The 19,756-nt window shown below is 42.2% G+C and overlaps 1 protein-coding gene across 3 annotated transcripts in view; it reads left to right on the top strand.

Moving 5' to 3' along the window:
• The window catches only part of LOC131109289 (LIM and calponin homology domains-containing protein 1), a 45,780-nt gene continuing 26,024 nt past the window's right edge, over positions 1–19,756 (top strand). Inside the window, exons 1-5 of one of the 3 annotated variants that reach the window (XM_078788506.1) lie at positions 1–299; positions 13,736–13,806; positions 14,936–15,005; positions 16,882–16,988; positions 19,500–19,530. In XM_078788506.1, coding sequence (XP_078644632.1) covers positions 210–299; positions 13,736–13,806; positions 14,936–15,005; positions 16,882–16,988; positions 19,500–19,530 — 369 coding nt within the window. In that variant the 5' untranslated portion in view covers positions 1–209. The remainder of the gene's footprint in view (positions 300–13,735; positions 13,807–14,935; positions 15,006–16,881; positions 16,989–19,499; positions 19,531–19,756) is intronic. The other 2 variants (XM_078788505.1, XM_058061147.2) reach the window with 2 other exon arrangements.

Here is a 19,756-nt window from a genome sequence, read left to right as displayed (position 1 = left end):
CTCCCTCCCCCCCTCCTCCGCAGTGCACTGACAAGCGGAGAAGTGGAGCTACACCGGAGGGGAGCCACCGTGGCTCGACTGTCTCGCCGGTTGCTGCTGCGCCATAACTGCTCTATTGGCACGTCATTTTGGAATAACAACTGTAGCGGCTAAGCTTGTTGTTGTTTTTTTTTTCTTTTTTTCCGAAGGACCAGACGAAAACACTTGGGATGGCGAGCCCGGTTGCGGAAATCGGACAGTCTCATCAGCATCACCCAGCGACAGCGTCCGCTTTCCAGGAGGCTCAGAAATGGATCGAGGTGACTCAATAACATCATTTACCGTAATGCAGATCTTTGCAGGTGTCTTCTTATGTAGTACTTTTTTTAATGTAGTATATAATGTAATTTTTTGCACCGTCTTACCTTAGCATCATTACGTCGTCACCTGTTGAAAGGTGACGTCCACTGCAACAGGTCCACTCGTCATAACTCACCAAAGTGCAGGATGCTTTGTGAGTGTCATTTGTGTATAAACTGTATATATGTTAACAGAGTATATGTAAGTCACCCCCAAGTGCTCCAGAAATGCCTATTACCTAGTTATGGTCTATATTTGAAGTGTGCCAGGAGGCTGTGTTTGAGCTCCGGGGGCCTGCAGTGCGTGTTTGGCTGCTAAACAATGAATGCATCATGTGGAATGGATTTTTTTTTTTGCCTCCCCAACAATCATGGTTTTGTTCCCGGGGAGAATTTCAGTGACAGCACTCGCCTGCCCTCATTGCTTTTGACTTTGTCATCCTGCAGCCGGCCAGCGGACGCTCGTCTGTCCCGGGAATGAAAGCTGGCATGAATGGCTGATTATTTGTTGTTGTTGTTGATGTCGTCGGGGGGGAATGCGGCTTTTGGGAGATGACACAAAAGGCTGACATAGCTGATAAATACCTGATTTGAGGTCCGGCTAGTCATTGCGTTGCTGCAAACACTGATTGTTTTGTACTGTACGGTGGTATTGAACACAGCAGTTGCCTTGAGTGGCAACTATTCCATCTATATATTAGCATTTATTATACTTTAAATGTGTTTAATAAGTGTGTGAGGCAAATTGAAGGTTCTGGACCTGAATGTAATGTACTTTTATTGCAAATGTTGACCAGAAATCTTGGGGAGAATGTCAACATTAAGCTAGCTGGAGCGGTAGGGAGCCATATGTCCAAAATTATCTGGACCTGAATGTAATGTACTTTTATTGCAAATGTTGACCAGAAATCTTGGGGAGAATGTCAACATTAAGCTAGCTGGAGCGGTAGAGAGCCATATGTCCAAAATTATCTGGACCTGAATGTAATGTACTTTTATTGCAAATGTTGACCAGAAATCTTGGGGAGAATGTCAACATTAAGCTAGCTGGAGCGGTAGGGAGCCATATGTCCAAAATTATCTGGACCTGAATGTAATGTACTTTTATTGCAAATGTTGACCAGAAATCTTGGGGAGAATGTCAACATTAAGCTAGCTGGAGCGGTAGGGAGCCATATGTCCAAAATTATCTGGACCTGAATGCAATGTACTTTTATTGCAAATGTTGACCAGAAATCTTGGGGAGAATGTCAACATTAAGCTAGCTGGAGCGGTAGGGAGCCATATGTCCAAAATTATCTGGACCTGAATGTAATGTACTTTTATTGCAAATGTTGACCAGAAATCTTGGGGAGAATGTCAACATTAAGCTAGCTGGAGCGGTAGGGAGCCATATGTCCAAAATTATCTGGACCTGAATGCAATGTACTTTTATTGAAAATGTTGACCAGAAATCTTGGGGAGAATGTCAACATTAAGCTAGCTGGAGCGGTAGGGAGCCATATGTTCAAAATTATCTGGACCTGAATGTAATGTACTTTTATTGCAAATGTTGACCAGAAATCTTGGGGAGAATGTCAACATTAAGCTAGCTGGAGCGGTAGGGAGCCATATGTCCAAAATTATCAATTACTTGTGGATATTTACCATTCAGAAGATAACCTTAGCAAAAAGCATTTAGCAACTGAATTAGCTTATTAGGTTAGCTTAAGTGGGCTATTTTTTGGTTTTTAACATTCATGTTTAATTTTTGCCGCTGATCTTAAAACAAAGTTAGCATATATGCTCTGACTAACTAACCGGTTAGCATTAAAGGCTGTCAACACTTGAATCTTTAAGAATTTACCAACTTAATCCAGTCCTTTATCTACTTCCTGTGTTTATAATACAGTTTTTCATGTCAACACGTCAAATAAAAGTCCTCCCGAAGGTTTTCTGCACTACTTGGAAGTTCATTTATCCGCGTCGGAGTCCGTTGAAATGCTTGTGTTGACCTAGATTGGGATCAGCGCACAGAGCTGAATGAATAGGTAACTGATAGCGCAATCGCGTTGTTGTTCTTCCCCCTGGGGGGGCGAGGGCGGCGGTATCGTAGAACAACCTGGTAACGCTCAGTCGGCCACCTGAGAGAATCAGAATCAGAGTCAATGAATGGATGCAACCGAGCCTCATCCGCGGCGTCTTTTTCCCCTCCTGCTGCTGTGTCGCGGATCCCAACAGGACCTGAGGCTTCGGCTCGGGAAATGTTGATATTTTGTCCTAGAATCGCCCAACCCCAATAAACGGAGGGAGTCGGTGTGTTGAAGGGAACAGCTTTGAATGTTGAGTCGTACGACCAAAGTATAAACACTTTGTTGGCAAAGTTGTTGACAAAGCTATTAATTTGTGTAAATAAATATCCATACTTCATAATTCATTCACCTCACAGGAAGATCCAGATTAAACGGCACAATATAGGCTGGCCACAATAAAAGGCCACTCCAATATGTGTTGTTTTACAGTACTGGGAGGGGCCGTGCATTATCACGCTGCAACCTGAGGTGATGCTTGTGGATGGATGGTACAACAATGGGTCTCGGGATCTCGTCACGGTATCTTTTTGTGCATTGTGGAGTGGATTTAGGTGCTGACGTTATAAAAACAAGGGGTGCAATATTAACCTTTTATAGGGCCGCACGATATGAGGAAGTATGGATGTAGCTTAACTTCCCATGATGTCATGTTGTGCTTTTTTTACACAGCAAATAGTTGACCCCCCCACTCTATTTTGTCTCATTTGCTTCAGTCACCATGAATCGTCATTCAATTCCACACAATCCAACCGTCCCTCATTTCAAGCTGATTGTTTCCAAAAAAAATCAGAGTGAGGCATCGTTACCGTAATCTTTGTCATGTAATCTTAGTTTATGTTTAAGATGAAAACTGTGATGAAAAGCATCTATCCGTCTTCTGCAGGTAGCGTCCTGTCAGTGAGCACGTCATTAACTTCCAGACTGGCCTTTGTGTGTCACATGACTTCTTGCATTGCACTGATTTTGTAAATCTGTTCATTTATTTTGCTAAAAAAAAAAAACCATGACCTTTAATAACCAGTGACAACGTCAATGGCTGCCTCTCACTCAGTAAAAGAGGCTCCCAGAAAGAACAAAAGGTCGTTATGACAGGACCCAAAGTATGCTGCTTCCCATCATCTTGTCAGAACCCCCCCCCCCCCCCCCCCCCGAGTCACCCGAGTGGGTAACAGTGACAGCTGACCTCACCCAGGTAAAATGGCTGTCTTCTTGGATGTCGTTCATGACAGCTAAATCACGCACATTTTCCTTTCTTGGGCCCTCGGGTTATTTTGGAAACACCCCACAATCCTTCCATGATGTCATTCCCAGTTTGAAGGCATTGTTGTTCTTTTCCACGTGATGATGGATGGATGTGTTGTCACTTTTCCTCCCAAATGGACGTCTAATTGGAAGTAAAGGAAGAGGGACAAAGTGAGGATGTCTCCTTCACCAAGGTCGTATTGGACAATCTGTCACCAATCCTAAATAAGTTACAGAGGGGGCGCCATAAGGTATTGGAAGTATGGTCCAAATTCTAGCCTTGATGCTGGAATGTGTTTACCCACAGAGGGGTAGATGACATCATCTAATTTGCATAATTGACCACGCCATATGTGCATGCAATTGTAGTGGATGTGGGAGAGACAAAGAGTGTGTGATACGCATAAAAAGCAAAACATACCTGGGTTGGATTCTCCGTTTTGGGCATATCTGTGTGGAGTTTGCATGTTCCCCCCGTGTGTGCGTGGGTTTCATCCGGGTACTCCGGTTCCATCCCACAGTGGAGCAAAAGAGTGGTGACGTATAAATGCCTTTCACTTGATTGTTGGGTGATTACTTTTGATCCTTTTTCTGCCATGCTTCCCCTATCACAGCCTCTGCCTCTACTCTATTGATCGCCCTCGTTCACGGGTAAAGTGGGTCGCTTTGCACGACGCCGAAATCAAACTCCCATTTCGTTGATACCTCTGTAGGCTTGAGATGAGTCAACTGGAAGGTTAAAAATGAGCGGAATATCTGTTTTTTGGGCTTTTGATTACATTTATGATCTTGTCTGCTATTGGAATGCATGGCGGTCGAGTGGTTAGCGCGCAGACCTCACAGCTAGGAGCCCAGGGTTCAATTCCACCCTCGGCCATCTCTGTGTGGAGTTTGCATGTTCTTCGGGTTTTCTCCGGTTACTCCAGTTTCCTCCAACATTCCAAAAACATGCTAGGTTAATTAGCGACTCCAAATTGTCCATAGGTATGAATGTGAGTGTGAATGGTTGTTTGTCTATATGTGCCCTGTGATTGGCTGGCCCGCCTCTCGCCTGAAGACAGCTGGGATAGGCTCCAGCACCCCCGCGAAAATGATTACGTTTGATTAATGTTCATGTTAAAGGTTAAATAACTGTTAATAGTTATCCTCCCTATCCGTGTGGAAGTGGTAAGTTTTTGGCTATTTAACTTTAAAGGAAATAACTTGAAGGCTACCGTTTAGGTCGCTAGCTCTCTAGTTTGCGAGTTGGCATGTGTCTCAAGACCCTGCAGTTGCGCAATATGTTGTAAATAAAAAGAGTATAAATGTGACTATAGTCGTGTTTTGTCATGTCTACAGGGCTCTAATAATGCTTTGTTCATTTTAATCTGAAAAAAATAATTTTTGCCTTTTATTTAACCTACAAATGTGCCATTGTATCATGACTTCATATATTTTCCATGTCGCTGATTCTGAGTAGGATCGTGGGGGTATGCTGGAGCCTATCCCAGCTGATTTGGGGCATTAATTAAGTCAATTAATTAATTAATGCGATCGCTCCTCCTGCCTGTGAGCTTTTGAGTGACGGCCAGCAAGCCTTGGATAAAACCAGGGCAGGGGTGAGAGTAAAATTAAAATAACAGATTTTTTTTTCCTAAAAGCATATCCAGAGCCCATCAGTTTACAAATATTAGCATTTGACCTGCTTTATTTGGAGTTGCTCTTCATGTGTGCTAGCTAGGACAGAGAGACTGACGATGATGTCCCCACCCTGTCCTTCCAGGGGATGTTTCTAATTGGGTCACGCAGGCTGAGCTGGTTTCCTACTTTTGAGCTGGGACACCGGGGAGCTGGACTATTTTGGCTGCCAAGGGAGCTTGTGCAGCTCACACTGGAGGAGGGCACAATGCCAGCGGTAGCCTCCTGAATGCCAGCATGTGCATTTGTATCCTCAGTAGTGGACATTCGTTTGTGGTCGATTTTTTTTATATTTTGGGAGCTAATGTCTGCATGAGGATGATGGAGGTCGGCTGCTAGCAAAGTATCTTATCAGCCTGCAGGTTTTTGCTGTGCAACTACATTTGTACCCCAAAACATGTTTCTTTGTGGGGTAATGGCTGTCTCTCAGGAGGCTGTAGCAACAATGTGAGCCAGATATTGTGTTCCAAATTATTTTTAACCCAAAAACGTAAGACCACCACCAACTAGCATATGTTACCAATACTGTAGGAATAATCCACACCATTAAACTGCATTATCTGGATTGTAGGTCAGTCTCCTAGCAATGGTGACACGCATCCTTTTTAACTTGTTTGCACCATTCCGACCGTCTGCTTACGCCTTCACTCCGATGGAGAGTGTCAAATAATACCTAGAGTGGAATAGCTTAGTTTAAAGCAGCGGGCCTCTTGAGCGCAGTTATCGCCATCCTCTTGCTAGTGGCAGGGGATAAAGTCTAATCCTGACTAATCTAGCCAGCTGCACCTCCCTCTTTTGGGGTGGGCGTGCATGACAGCTCCCCCTCGGTGGCTTGTATCCGACTCGGACACCATCGAGCCACACGAATTGCAGCGCCTCTCTGACCTTGACCGCTATAAAGTCTTACGATGGTGCATTCGACAAAAGGAATGTCTTCAGTTTTCATTCTCCATGGTTCAGTCCGTGCTATTTTTTTTTCTTACCGACATTGCAACACTTGTTGCGGAAACCCAGGTTTTCCTCACACTTCCATGTACTTAGTCTCTGCAGCTCCACCAGCATTATGATGCTATTATAATTCATTATTCCAATGGCCGCCAAGCAACTTATGTAACGCAAGCAAAGCCTAAGCCTTACTTAATGAACTTTCACGCATATTAGACATTAGAACCTTTAAACTTTTCCGGCTTTGTTCAGCTTGATTTCATTGTATTATTATTATTATTATACATAGTATTATTACCATTTTCATTTTCTTTGGTTTGGTTAGTAAGCAGGATTACGCAAAAAAAAAAACTACTTAGCCTATTTCCACAAAATGGTGGAGTTAGAATGTTGTATTGTCGTGTTGAACGATGCCAAAGTTTCAGATAATGAGGTTTGCGCATTTGGAAGTGAGCCCTGAAAGAAGTTTTTGATGGCTCAAAACACTCAGTTTTAGAAGGCGTGGTAAATATGCCCCTGTGTGATGTCACAGAGGAGCGGACTTCCTTATATGGGCGTGGCTATAAGCAGATATGGTCTCATTGATGAACTATCGTGGTATTCAATTAATTGTTTTGATTGGATAAATGTACATTTCATCTGATTTCATCCATGAATGATGACCTATTAAACAAGATATTCACACCCTTCAGCAACAGAGATGGCCGTTTTCCATCTTTTATGTACCTGTTTGGTACAGACTGATTCCATGCTGTACCAAATTCAAGGCCAAAGCCATTACTTGATAAAATTAAAAAAAAAACTCTCAGTTTCAGCTCAGTCGACCGCCACACATATATCGCAGTCCTTTAAAATGCATTGAACTTAATCCATTTTATTAGGAACTATTAGCAACAAGCACTGACCCTTACTGAACCTCCTGAGGAATGTGATGCTGTATCTACGGTACCATATAGGACCTTGGATTGTTTTCTCCCAAAATCCCAAAGCCCCCCTAGGCAGAGGCACAATGGCAGGATTTCTGTGCATTTGGGGGCAAGGAAGGCCTGGCTGCACTGCTTCCTTCTCCTAATGGGAGCTCATTGCTAACACGGACTGACAGACGTTTGCGTTCCCAGGAATGACAGTTGGATTTAGTGTCAGGGAAAGTGTCGGCAAACAGCGGTGGTATCACGTGAGGATAGAAGTCCTGCATTTCCACCTCACGTTTCCGTGATGTATTTGTTGATGGTGATGAAATTAGCATTTCAAGAGAGAAGCAGAAAGCATAAACAGGCAGATTAACCCCCATTGTGCGTCAGTGTTGACACAGTATGTCATTGAAGCTCCTGATTAGAGTACAGATCTTTGGAACCACGATAGAGCAGCGGGGCAAGTCTGAGCGTGCGAAAAGGAGAAGAGAATCCGATGGCTTTGTATGTTCAGAATGGTCTTTGTTGCCTTCGGGCGCCACACAGCGTGTACTGTAAATGAATGAGGCTGTTGACACCTGTTTGGTACAGTAAACAAACATGGATGATCAGGAACTGATCAGGAACTGGTGTTGTTAAATGAGGTTTCTCCTCGGCCTCCAGGAGAATGTACAAAGCGGGATATCGGAGACTTGCGGAGGCCCCTGCAAAAGCCCTTCTGCTTATGAAGCTAAGCTGCTGTCAACACCGAGGGTCTTTGTTGCTGCTCTAGCGAGGCTGTGGGGTGTTGACACGATAAATCGTATGCGGTTTATGATAGGGTATTATGCAGCTGAGCTTTGCTTTATTTTAATTTTATTTAATTTTTTTTTTTCAGCTGAGATTTGCTTTAAGTACGATTAAAAATGATGGCCAGAATAATTGGTACCTGATTATCATTCTTGTGCCATTTTTGTGCCTTAACCTATAAGCCAGTGGTTCTCAGTTATTTTCTATTAAACCTCCAATGTTTTGTTTTGGAATACTATTGAGAAACCAGTGGGGCACGCCCCACTATTTGAGAAGTAGAGCCTTAAGCCTATATCATAGCCGCTAGTACAGACTCCTAAGGCGTGTGACGTGATGAAGTACGAGCCACAGACGTTCCTGGTCATGTCAAATGGGGACTTCGGTTTGTTTCCGGTTGCAACGCTAACTTAAGACGCTTAGTACATGTCGGTACGTCATCACATACGTAAGTAGTGCAGGCAATGGTCGTTCAGAACAACAACAACAAAAGAAACGCAAGGATTTGGGGAACACCAAAAATCGCACAGCCCAAAAATGGTACGTCCGGTTTTGGCCTCAGCTTTACACGTGTGCACTTCCTAAAACGCCAGGATATTTTCACGTGTCACAGACGTTCCTGGTGATGTCAAACGGGGATTTAGGTTTGTTTCCGGTTGCAAGACAAACTTAGACGCTTAGTACATCTCGGTACGTCATCACATATGTAAGTAGTACGGGAAATGGTCGTTCAGAACAACAACAACAAAAGAAACGCAAGGATTTGGGGAACACCAAAAATCGCATGGCCCAAAAATGGCTTTACACGCGTGCGCTTCTTAAAACTCCAGGATATTTTCACATGTCCGTCATTTTTACAACATATTTCTATCCGTTAGACTGACTAGCTCAGTCTAATTTGATGAAAAATGGGTGTTAGGCGATGTAGGTTAGTAGGATGGGGATTTGCGATGCCATACCACGCTAAGCTATATCGAGACAGGCGTCATTTGTGTTGCAGAGACCGAAGCGGCGCTGAAGTGGGTTTTGGGCGGAGGTTTAAAATCTGCATCCCTGCTTATTCTACACCCCATTTTTAAAACCCTTTGACCACTTCTGTCTCTGGGTCCCTTCCTCGACTTAATCCGATGCAACAGTCAAGCCAAGTACTGTTTTGTAGGGCATAGAGGACTGTCAGACTTGGAAGAGAATTGGGAGGAAGTGAGCAGAACTAGACAGGCCGTAGAGGAGTTAATCCACACCCCAAACATTGTTCCATCATCAAATCTGGGTGGGAGTGGGAGGGCCTGCGTGGAATGCTAACATTTAGCTCAGGGGTTAGGGCACTTTAGCGGAAAATTGACTTACTTAATCAGAAAGACTTTGGCATTGGTGGAGACAGAAAAACGGAACCAGTGTTGGAATTCAGAGCGTAAGCTCTTAGGAAAACGAGAGCGGTATCCAGCCACTGAATGCCACGGTTTGTTTCTATGCGCTGGTCAAAGAGTGCTATCGAGTAAGAGGCCCCAAGGTTCTAAGCATGCTACTAATTCTATTTAGAAACATGCCAAAGCTATTCATGTTATGCTGCTCTCAATGTGACCGTGCAACAGTGGTTGATGCGAGACGTTGGCACGGCAGGTAAATGTGATCCACGCCAAACAGCCTAATAGTGTGTCAAAACTTAATTAGAGGGTACGTACGTATATATCTCATCTGTCAGCTGCTGGTAATTATTATCAATAACTTCCGGCAAGAACCCATGGGAGCAGCGACCGCACTGAATAAAATGTTATTTTGTAAAACAACATAAATTCTACATTGTAAAATCAGTATTTTATGTTTACTAACTTTTGTTATTTAATCATATAAAACCGGTTTCCTCACACAATCCAAAAACATGTTAGCTTAATTGGCGACTCCAAGTTGTCCATTGGTATGAATGGGAGTGGAAATGATTGGCTGGCGACCCAAAGACAGCTGGGATAGGCTCCAACATATCCATGACTCTAGTGAGGATAAGCGGCATAGAAAATGGATTGGACAAAGGATTTTATAGTCAGTGTAACAATTAGTAGAATTCTATTATTAATGTTGTTTTCTGCATTTTAACCCGTTCTAAATTTTGACTACATTTTTTTTCCAGAAAGTCAAAAGATCAAGGTCAATCTTGGACTTAATCTTGGCTGCACTGCTCTGTAAATCCGTGGATATGATTTATTAATTCCCTGAATTATCAACTCTAAGAAGAAGCTACAAATGCAGTGTTCCGGTATTGTTTGCCCAAATGAAGTTGGTGTGTGTTGCTGAGTGGGTTGGATGGATGACTAAACTCGTTGTGTAAGATATCCTACGCCAGATGACTCTTGTGATCTGTTAACATTTGAAGTCATTAGACGCTAAGAAGAAATGTTTTCTCCTTTAAGGCTTAGGTTAGAGCATGGTTGTCAAATTCCATCTATGGAGGTCTGAACCGATGCTGGTGTTCTTTGTAGCCGGTCTGTAAAGCCGTTTGAGGGAAGGAACTGATCAATGAAATCACACGCTGAAGAAAATATTTGGATGGACATATTTCATGTCCGTGACATGAGTTTGAGACCAAGTGGGTTAGTGGGTAAAAAGTATAAAGACATTGTGTAAGACTCAATCACATGCCCAATGATCTCATGTTGGCTTTTCCTATGGGATTTGCTTATACAGTTTTAAGTCTATTAAGTCTTCTGTCAATAGTTTTAACAACATGGGGCATAATTTACCGTCCCTTTTGGAGATGTTGATCCATCTCTGAAACTTCTAGACGATTGTGTACCATCATCCGTCTTTATGAGTTATGATCTACAACCCGTTTCTTCCTTATCTTTGATCAGGACAGAATTCAGTGCTTTGGTTAAGCCTGTACCATTCATCGTAGAAATGCGTGAATTGTTGGTATTTTCTGGACCGAGTTCTGCCAGAACCAGTTTTTCCAGATTAGGTTCACATGATGAGTGAAGCTGCAAGAGATTGTAGTGATTTAGGGATGGTGATCTGGCGCTGAAGGCTTTCGAACAGGGGTGTCAAACACGTGGCCCGCGGGCCAAATGTGGCCCGCAGGACACTAGTTTGAGGCCCCCCGCCTTGATATGGAAGTTTAATGTTAGTGCGGCCCACGCAAGTTTGATATGGATGCTGTATGGTATCATGTACCCAGAAAAAATGATTACGTTTGATTAATGTTCATGTTAAAGGTTAAATAACTGTTAATAGTTATCCTCCCTATCTGTGTGGAAGTGGTAAGTTTTTGGCTATTTAAGTTTAAAGGACATTAACTTGAAAGCTATCGTTTAGGTCGCTAGCTCTCTAGTTTGCGAGTTAGCATGTGTCTCAAGACCCTGCAGTTGCGCAATATGTTGTAAATAAAAAAAAAAGTATAAATGTGACTATAGTCGTGTTTTGTCATGTCTACAGGGCTCTAATAATGCTTTGTTCATTTTAATTTGAAAAAAATAATTTGTCCACCCACCGACTATATGTGGTTTCTTAAGTTTTTATTATTTGCCGTTTTATTATTATTATTATATTTATTTATTACGGATTGATTTTCTTTATTCTTGATTTTTTATTTATTTTTCATCTTATTTTGTGCAGAAAAATAAAAATTAAGATATTTGAGAACAGTGGAATGTTTTATCAGAGCTTTTATTGTAGAAAATAAATAATTATATAGTAATATATGTATAGTAAATTTATATATAAAAATATATAGTAAATTTGGCGTGTTGGGATCCAAAACCTAGTATCTCACTTTCTCATTTTACAATCCCTAAAAGTTTGTACTTTTTTTACTTTGGACCAAATCTCAGCGGGAACAAGCTGCTCAAAATCAAATGTTAGTTGTGACATCGGGGTTTGTCTGTGTGGGTGGTATTTCGGAACTGCTGCTGTATCTCCTCAGTCCACCCTCCCAACATCCAAGCACCCCGGCGCCGAAGCAACAATTTCTATCTACACAATAGAGGCCCCCTGTGGTGATGCCAGCCATGGCAGCTCATGAAAAGATCTGCATGATGTATTGTCAGCAGATACCACAGCTGACCTTAGCTTGAACTTTCGGTCTCAGACCCGCAATGTGCCGCGCTCGGGCAGCACGGACCAGAGCTAAAGTATGTCATCATATGAGTATTTGTTGAACAGCATGGTTTTCTATTATTTTCCTACCAGCAGTCGGAGCCAAAGGCATCTGCAGATTACGCTCTCTTGCCAAGTTGAATTAACCAGATTATTGGCCGCGAGCCGTGATTACATGTGTTTTTGAACTTGATGGTTACGTAACCTACTTGAGACAACATCGCCTAAAACAAAAATGCACTACAAAAGCATCCACGTGGGTCTTTTGTTTGTGTTCTCCGTCCTTGACGACCAACTGTCAACTCTTTAAACAAAGCGTGTCATACATCCGTGGCCTGCAGGCCTCGACTGAGAAGCGCTGGAGGTTTCCCTGAAACCCGCCTGCTGCCTTCATAGCTTGAGTTATTGGTTGTTCGTTTGGGACAGGGCGTTGAGAAACTGCTTTGTACTGGTATTGAAATCCAGTACAGTATGTGAGCATTCCAGGGCTGCCAACTATTACGGATTCTGCGGAAATTGCCCGACTTCTCAACTGCATATCAGCTTTGTCATATAGGTGAAAAAGCGTATTATTAGGATAAATCTCAATTTTGGCTCATTTTTCCCCATTATTGCCATTATTTTATTTTTTTAAATTTTTGAATTTCCAAAACTCTTTCTTCATGATTAATTTTTGTAAATTCTTGTAAAGCTATAATTTTTTTCCCCAACTTAATTTTCCCAAAATGTAAACTTTATTTGGTGTTGTTTGTTTCTCATATATCAATATTTCAACTTTATGCTCCTAAGATGACATTTTTTTTCAGAATATTACAAGTGCAAAAAAATGCAACTTTTTTTCTCCTCAGAGATCTGACTTTTTTCTCAATATTTTGACTTTATGCTTTTACAAGTACAGTTGTTTTTTTTTCATGTATGCTGTTTTCAGTTATTTTCTTCTTGTCAATTTTTTTCATGTAATAATGGCTTAATTCTCGTAAAATTAATTTTTCCGCAACCTAATTTTTTGTTGTTTATTGTTTTATTCGTTTTCCTAATAATATGACTTGAAATATTTCAACTTTATGCTACAATACTTGTTATTTTTACTCATGTCATACTGTAAACCCTGCGAATATGCCCCAAAATGGACCTTGGGCCACACTTTGGACACCCCTGGATTAGCCATTCATATTCATTGTTTTGCTCTGCTGCACAATACACAGCGTAGTGCTCATCCCATCAACAGTCAAGACACATTTATGGTCTCACAGTCGGTTGGAAAGTAGAACTCTCAGATTGGACCCCCCCTCCAACTGATGGAGGGGTGACAAATTGAATGTCTCGCAAGATAAAAATGTTACATTAAATTTTGCAAGTGTCTCCTTGTGATGCAAATGCATGCAAAGAATCGACTCCTCCTCTTCCTCAAACCTGATAAATCCCCTGTCACAACAAATTAGCTTGCCGGGGGCCATTTGCTCAGGATGATGGCAGCTTAGGCCAAGCTTGTTAGCGTTTAGCGCTGTTAACCAGAGATGGACTTGATGGATGGTCCGCTGCTTTTTTTGTGCCACCGTCCAGGCCATTTATTGTCAAGAAAAGATTTTGAAGAGCGCTGAATTAAGGTTGTGATGTTTATGTTGTTTATGTCGATTTATAGACTAATTACTCATTCTCTGTGTTTCCTGTCCCGTAGGCTGTGACGGGAAGATGCTTTGGTGACAAGAATTTCAGAGGCGGTTTGGAGAATGGAATCCTGCTATGCGAGTAAGTACTGATTTATTTTTCTTTATGACTGGACTGTTTATGATGTTTCTCTATGTTTGTAAGAATTATTGAGATGTTTGGCACTTGCTTGACAGATGACTTCCTATAGAAGCTTGTATTTAATTTCAAAGTCACCATAGACAGACTTTAGTACGATGAAAAAACTTCCAGAAAGAGTGCGGTTGCTGTCCACGTCGTGTCTACGCACACCTAGGCTCTTCCTGCCCGGGCTGTTGAAAGCTATTCTGGGGGAGTCGAACGGAGAGCGGGATTTCTGTGATTGAAGTGGATTGAAGTTATGCTGTGGGAAAGAGGACTTTGCTAATGGGGAAATTACATCTTTTCATCACAAAATAACTGCCGGAATGCAGCGGGCCGCTCGTATCAAATACCACAAGGGTATCCCATGGGTGGCCTCTTCCTCCGATGAAAACGCAGAGACGAGATGAGACGGGAGACTCCATAAATTAATAACATGTCATTCATATCAGTCATACAGTTAGACTTCATCAAAATGGCCTCAATACTGGAAAGGTCTTTTTACACTAAAAAAGGTATAATTAATATAATTAGGTGTATTTCACTCAGATTCCAACACAGGTCTTCCAACATGCTAACCACTCGACCACCGTATGAGCTAACCAGTTACTCTCACATTTATTTATTTATTTACTTGAAACTTAAGAAGCCACAAACCTACCACTTCCACATGGGATGGGAGGAGAACTGTTTTTTTCACTCATATCTGATATGCCAATCATGCAGTGTTAAGGTAATGTCATGTAAGGTAATGTGGCTGCCTATTGACCATACTGCATATCATTATTATCATGTATTTTATGTTTTGTTTAATAATAGACCATAGTCCACCACCAAACAGTTAGTCATTAATTAATTAATTTCTGAAAAATCGTGATAGAGTGAAGGAGCGATAATCGATATTGCGAAGGAAGATGTTCTCTGATGCCGTCAATCAAAACTGAGGCCTTCTTTTTGGTAAAATCAGAATTCTGTTATCAGCTTTTATGGCTGATGCAACACAGGTGAACCTCATGAAATCAATGTAAAATGAATCATGTTGTGATTATTATTATTTTTTTTGTAATTCAGCTTTCCTGCTTTTTGCCAGGTTATTGAGCTCCATTAAACCCGGCTCGGTGAAGAAAATCAACAGACTTCCGACACCCATCGCTGGCCTGGTGAGCTGTTTATCAGCCATGTAGATGATATCCAGCAGAAGGAAGTTTTTCTGGCAGTATATGATCAAAATGTTAGTGCAACATTTGTAACACCATCATATCATGTAAAGGGGAGTACATCGCTAACATGGTTAACATCTAGTCACAAGATTGGCTTCATTGAACATCCAGCAATGTTCAGTAAGGTGAGAATGTAATAGAGGTGCAGGTGAATAATGGCCGAACTTTATTTACAGAAAGTGATGACGGGCACCGGATATTTGGATCATTGCATGACACCATAGATAAACAAATTTGGGTTGGGCACAACCATCATGGCGTCACTAATAGCCGCCAATGAGCCTTCCCATGTTTGGAAGTGAGGTAAACACCCAGCCACGTTCCCCACAGGCATGGTTCCCACCGCAACAATAACAAGTAATTATCCTGTTACACTCCATTTTGCTGAAACGTCATTTCAGTACTTAACATTTCCAATTTGTCGCCGGGACAACATCAATATTCAATGGAATACACGTGAAGGAAATATGTCATTCTTCCTGTTGGATTCATGTTTAAAGAATAGAAATAATAGAACTTTATTATAATATTGAACTTCCTGTGGCTTTACATAAGGTTTTGTTTTTGTTTTTTTCTCCAGTTGGCTGTAATTAGAGAGGTGAGAAACAAACAAACAAGAGTTCTGCTGCTATCTGGCCCGTCATAGTAAAACCCGGACTACTCCCCCTTCCTCTTCCTGTTTGGGACTAATGGGAAAATGAGCCTCTGAGGAATTGGGGCTGTTTTGTAATTACAACGGCTACCTCAGCGCTCTGGCAACTAACAAGTCGCTCGTTTTATGGCGTGTAAGCATACCGGGGCAAATACCCCTTTCTCTGCTCGTGGTCGTCCTTTAGATGATTAAGAAGAACTCTAGAAAACTCTAGAAAATCAGTCGACCAAGGCTCCAGACTCTTGCTGTCATGGAACCTTTATTACCAACAGGAAACGGACATAACAAAACTTCATAAACAATTAAGAATTGATCAATACACATGAATCGACTGAGCAGATGGGGGGGGGGGATCGTCACTCCAAACACTTTCAACTGTCAGTCACGGCTTTGCAGTCGACGCCCAGTTTCCTGTGGCGCTGGCCTACAAATTTGCAGTGCCAGCTGGTAGAGGGAAAATAGAGGGAAAAGAGAGAAAATATCTAGTATATTGTCATGAAAATGATGCGGGTGTTAATGTGTGGCTGGTGTTGCCTTACCAGTACCGGAAGCGGTCACTTTTTGCTCCAAATAAAAGCACCGTAAGAATGTTGCAGGGTTTGTTTACATCCAATCAGGATCATTTATACACCAGCTAATGCGTACATAGTATTACTAAAGGATTGAAATTGGACTTTGATACTTGAATGAAATAATAAATACGGTATAATCTCATTGTATTTGTGTTTGGGTCTGCAAGAAACGAGGGTGGAGAGAGGAAACGGTGACACCCCGTGATGGAGAGAGAGAGAGAGAGAGAGAGAGAGAGCGTGCGGAGGGCTTTGAATGACAGAAAGCAGGAAACAAAGAGAGCGAGAACCTGGGAGCGGGAGGGAGAACACGGCTCAGATTGCGACCTGTAAAGATTTAAACGTAGACAGGAAGTTGAGGGAGCGAGGAGGAGACGGTGGACACAGGGTGTGAAAGGCGGAGAAGACTTGGTGTCGCTGGAGAGGCAGCAGGTGACGGAGGAAAAGCTCAAAGTGTTTGATGGGAATTTGGAAGTCGTCTGATTGGACAGGTTCACAAAACCTGCTGGTGTCGGGTTTCAGTATGTATCTTACTTACTGAGCATGCTCACATTGACTCCTTTTTATCCCCATGGTTTGTGTGTGTACTGTGCAGGACAACCTGAGTGTGTTTCTGCGTGGATGTGAGGAGTTGGGACTGAAGGGCTCCCAGCTATTCGACCCCGGAGACCTCCAGGATACCTCCATACGGCCCACTGCCAAGTGAGTCTCAAAGATCTGCATTACTGATCCACAGGGTTATGTCATGGCCAAGTCCTCCAGGAAATTGTACGGGAACTCCAATTAATTGACGGAGACGTCTGTTGCAGGTGCCGGGTGCTTGATCTACAACATCAAATAAGTCAGGATGCATTAAAAAGACGCATTTAAATATGTACATTTTCCACACTCGGGTGTTAAAAAAATATTGTAGCATTGCCAAGGAAGTCACAACAAAGAGCCGCATGGAGCTCCGGAGCCACAGGTTGCCGACCCTTAAATGGAATATTGTGCAAACCTGCCATGGATGGAAAAACAATGGCTGACAGCTAGTTTTAGTCTGCACGCGCCGCTCGCTTAACCGTGTCTCCTCCTGACTGCGTCGCTTGGTAACTCATCCAAACGTTAGCAGATGCATATGTGCATGCGTGTTGTCATCGCGCCCGCCGGCAAGGTGTCTTTCACAACGGGATCTTTAAGAGGAACCCATCAGAAGAGCGACCTGACTTGTTCTGTCAAGACATGGAATTCTTTGGTGACACTGACACGAGTTCTTCTGCCTTTTGTACACTAACGTCAACACTGGCTTTTTTGTTTCAGCTCAGCTTTAATCACACGCTGTGTAAGATTAGAACACCTGATATCACCTGATGTTTGTCAAAAACCTGAGAATAGGACATTGATGTCATTGTTGTGCTGCTATTTCCTCTGCTTATGCAATAGTTGTCCTGCCCGGAAGACGCCATGTTTTTGTGTGTTTGCTGGCTGAGGGACGCTGTTTGTAGAGATTGTAGTGATAAGTTTCCTCTGCCTGATTTATCAAAGAAAATTCCTAACAAAAGTCTACTTCTCAGATTGAGGATTGGGATCCAGAGCGTGAAACCACATCCCCCACCTATACCCTCATTCGATACAGTGGACTGTAATAAGATGATTGATCCCCTGTTAATGTTGCTGTTGGTTGGGCTTTGTTGAAATGGAGCATCAAACCAGGATGCTGTGAGGCTTCTATATCAGATTATGACAAATTAATGATCTTATTGATCTCCCTGCACATTCTATAGGCGTACGTTTTTTGTCAAAAATCACAAAATTCAAACACTGGCATTTTATGCCGTTTTTGGGTGCTTCTGGGGGCCCCTTTGAGTGTGTGTGAGGTTTCCTCTGTTTTTTTGACCAGAAAAGTGCATTTGAAGCAAGTTGAAAAAAACTGAAAAAAACGACATACCCCTTACGTTTTTTGTCAAAAATCACCAAATTCAAACACTGGCATTTTATGCCGTTTTTGAGTGCTTTTTGGGCCCCTGTTGAGTGTGTGTGAGGTTTCCCCTGGTTTTTTGACCAGAAAAATACATTAGAAGCAAGTTGAAAAAAACTGAAAAAAATGACATACTAACCCCTTACGTTTTTTGGCAAAAATCACCGCCCTCAAAATCTGGCATTTTATGCCATTTTTGGGTGCTTCTGGGGCCCTTTTTGAGTGTGTCTATATCAGATTATGACAAATTAATGATCTTATTGTTCTCCCTGCACATTCTATAGGAATACGTTTTTTGTCAAAAATCACAAAATTCAAACACTGGCATTTTATGCCGTTTTTGGGTGCTTCTGGGGTCCCCTTTGAGTGTGTGTGAGGTTTCCTCTGTTTTTTTGACCAGAAAAGTGCATTTGAAGCAAGTTGAAAAGAATGAAAAAAACGACATACTAACCTCTTACGTTTTTTTTCAAAAATTGAGAAATTCAAACACTGGCAAATTATGCCATTTTTGGATGCTTCTGGGGTCCCTGTTGAGTGTGTGTGAGGTTTCCCGTTTTTTTTTTTTTTTACCAGAAAAGTGCAAAGTGAAGCAACTTGAAAAAAAACTGAAAAAAACGACATACTAACCCCTTACGTTTTTTGTCAAAAATCACCGCCCTCAAAATCTGGCATTTTATGCCATTTTTGGGTGCTTCTTGGGCCCCTGTTGAGTGTGTCTATATCAGATTATGACAAATTAGTGATCTTATTGTTCTCCCTGCACAGTCTTTCGCCGTACGGTGGAATCTCGGTTTTTATTGCAGCAAATATGTCTTTTTTTGTACACTGTCTTTGTTATCATACGGCCAACAATGTGTCTAACAAACTAGTCAAACAAAGCATCCTTGTGTTGGGGTCTTTGTGGAGAATGGATTGTGGTTACACTGAATATTAATATAACGTATACGACTAGTAATGCAATCATGCTTCTGCTTGGTTATGGGACCAAGACGTATAGTATAAATAAATGCATACGTTTGAAGCAGTATAATCAGTGTACTATGACTGAGCTGTCATAGGAACAGCAGGTGGGATCCATGATGCTGTTTGGGTAGTTATCACACTCAAGAAGATGAACAGAACATGATGTTTCTTCAATTCTTTTATTGTAGCTCCATGTGGGCGGGTGTGCATTTTCAGACTTTCAACTCTTCTTATGTAATACGTTGAATGTGAAGTTTCTCACTGTTTTCCCCTCTTTGTGTGATTATCCGCAGGGGGGGCGACTGCAGCCGAAAGCTCAAGAATGTAAGTGACTCCTCGATCCTCCTCGAATCACTCCCCCCCCCCCCCCCCCCCGCCCCCCAATGTGCAGTACCGGCGTATATATGGCAAGCTCAATGGGATACGCACAGGGACGATCCGGCAGCAGATCCTCCACAATACACCCACACTCAGCCAGCACGTGCTGTTCTACTGCAGTATATATGGATTCAGTGGCATTAAGAGATTTCACGGGGGTGGATGTATGTGT

This window comes from Doryrhamphus excisus, linkage group LG23, assembly GCF_037039965.1.
Source record: "Doryrhamphus excisus strain RoL-2023G ecotype Guam linkage group LG23, RoL_Dexc_Guam_v1.1, whole genome shotgun sequence".
NCBI lineage: Eukaryota > Metazoa > Chordata > Actinopteri > Syngnathiformes > Syngnathidae > Doryrhamphus > Doryrhamphus excisus.
Note: the sequence above shows the minus strand (reverse complement) of the source record. Positions and strands in the feature narration are given on the sequence as shown.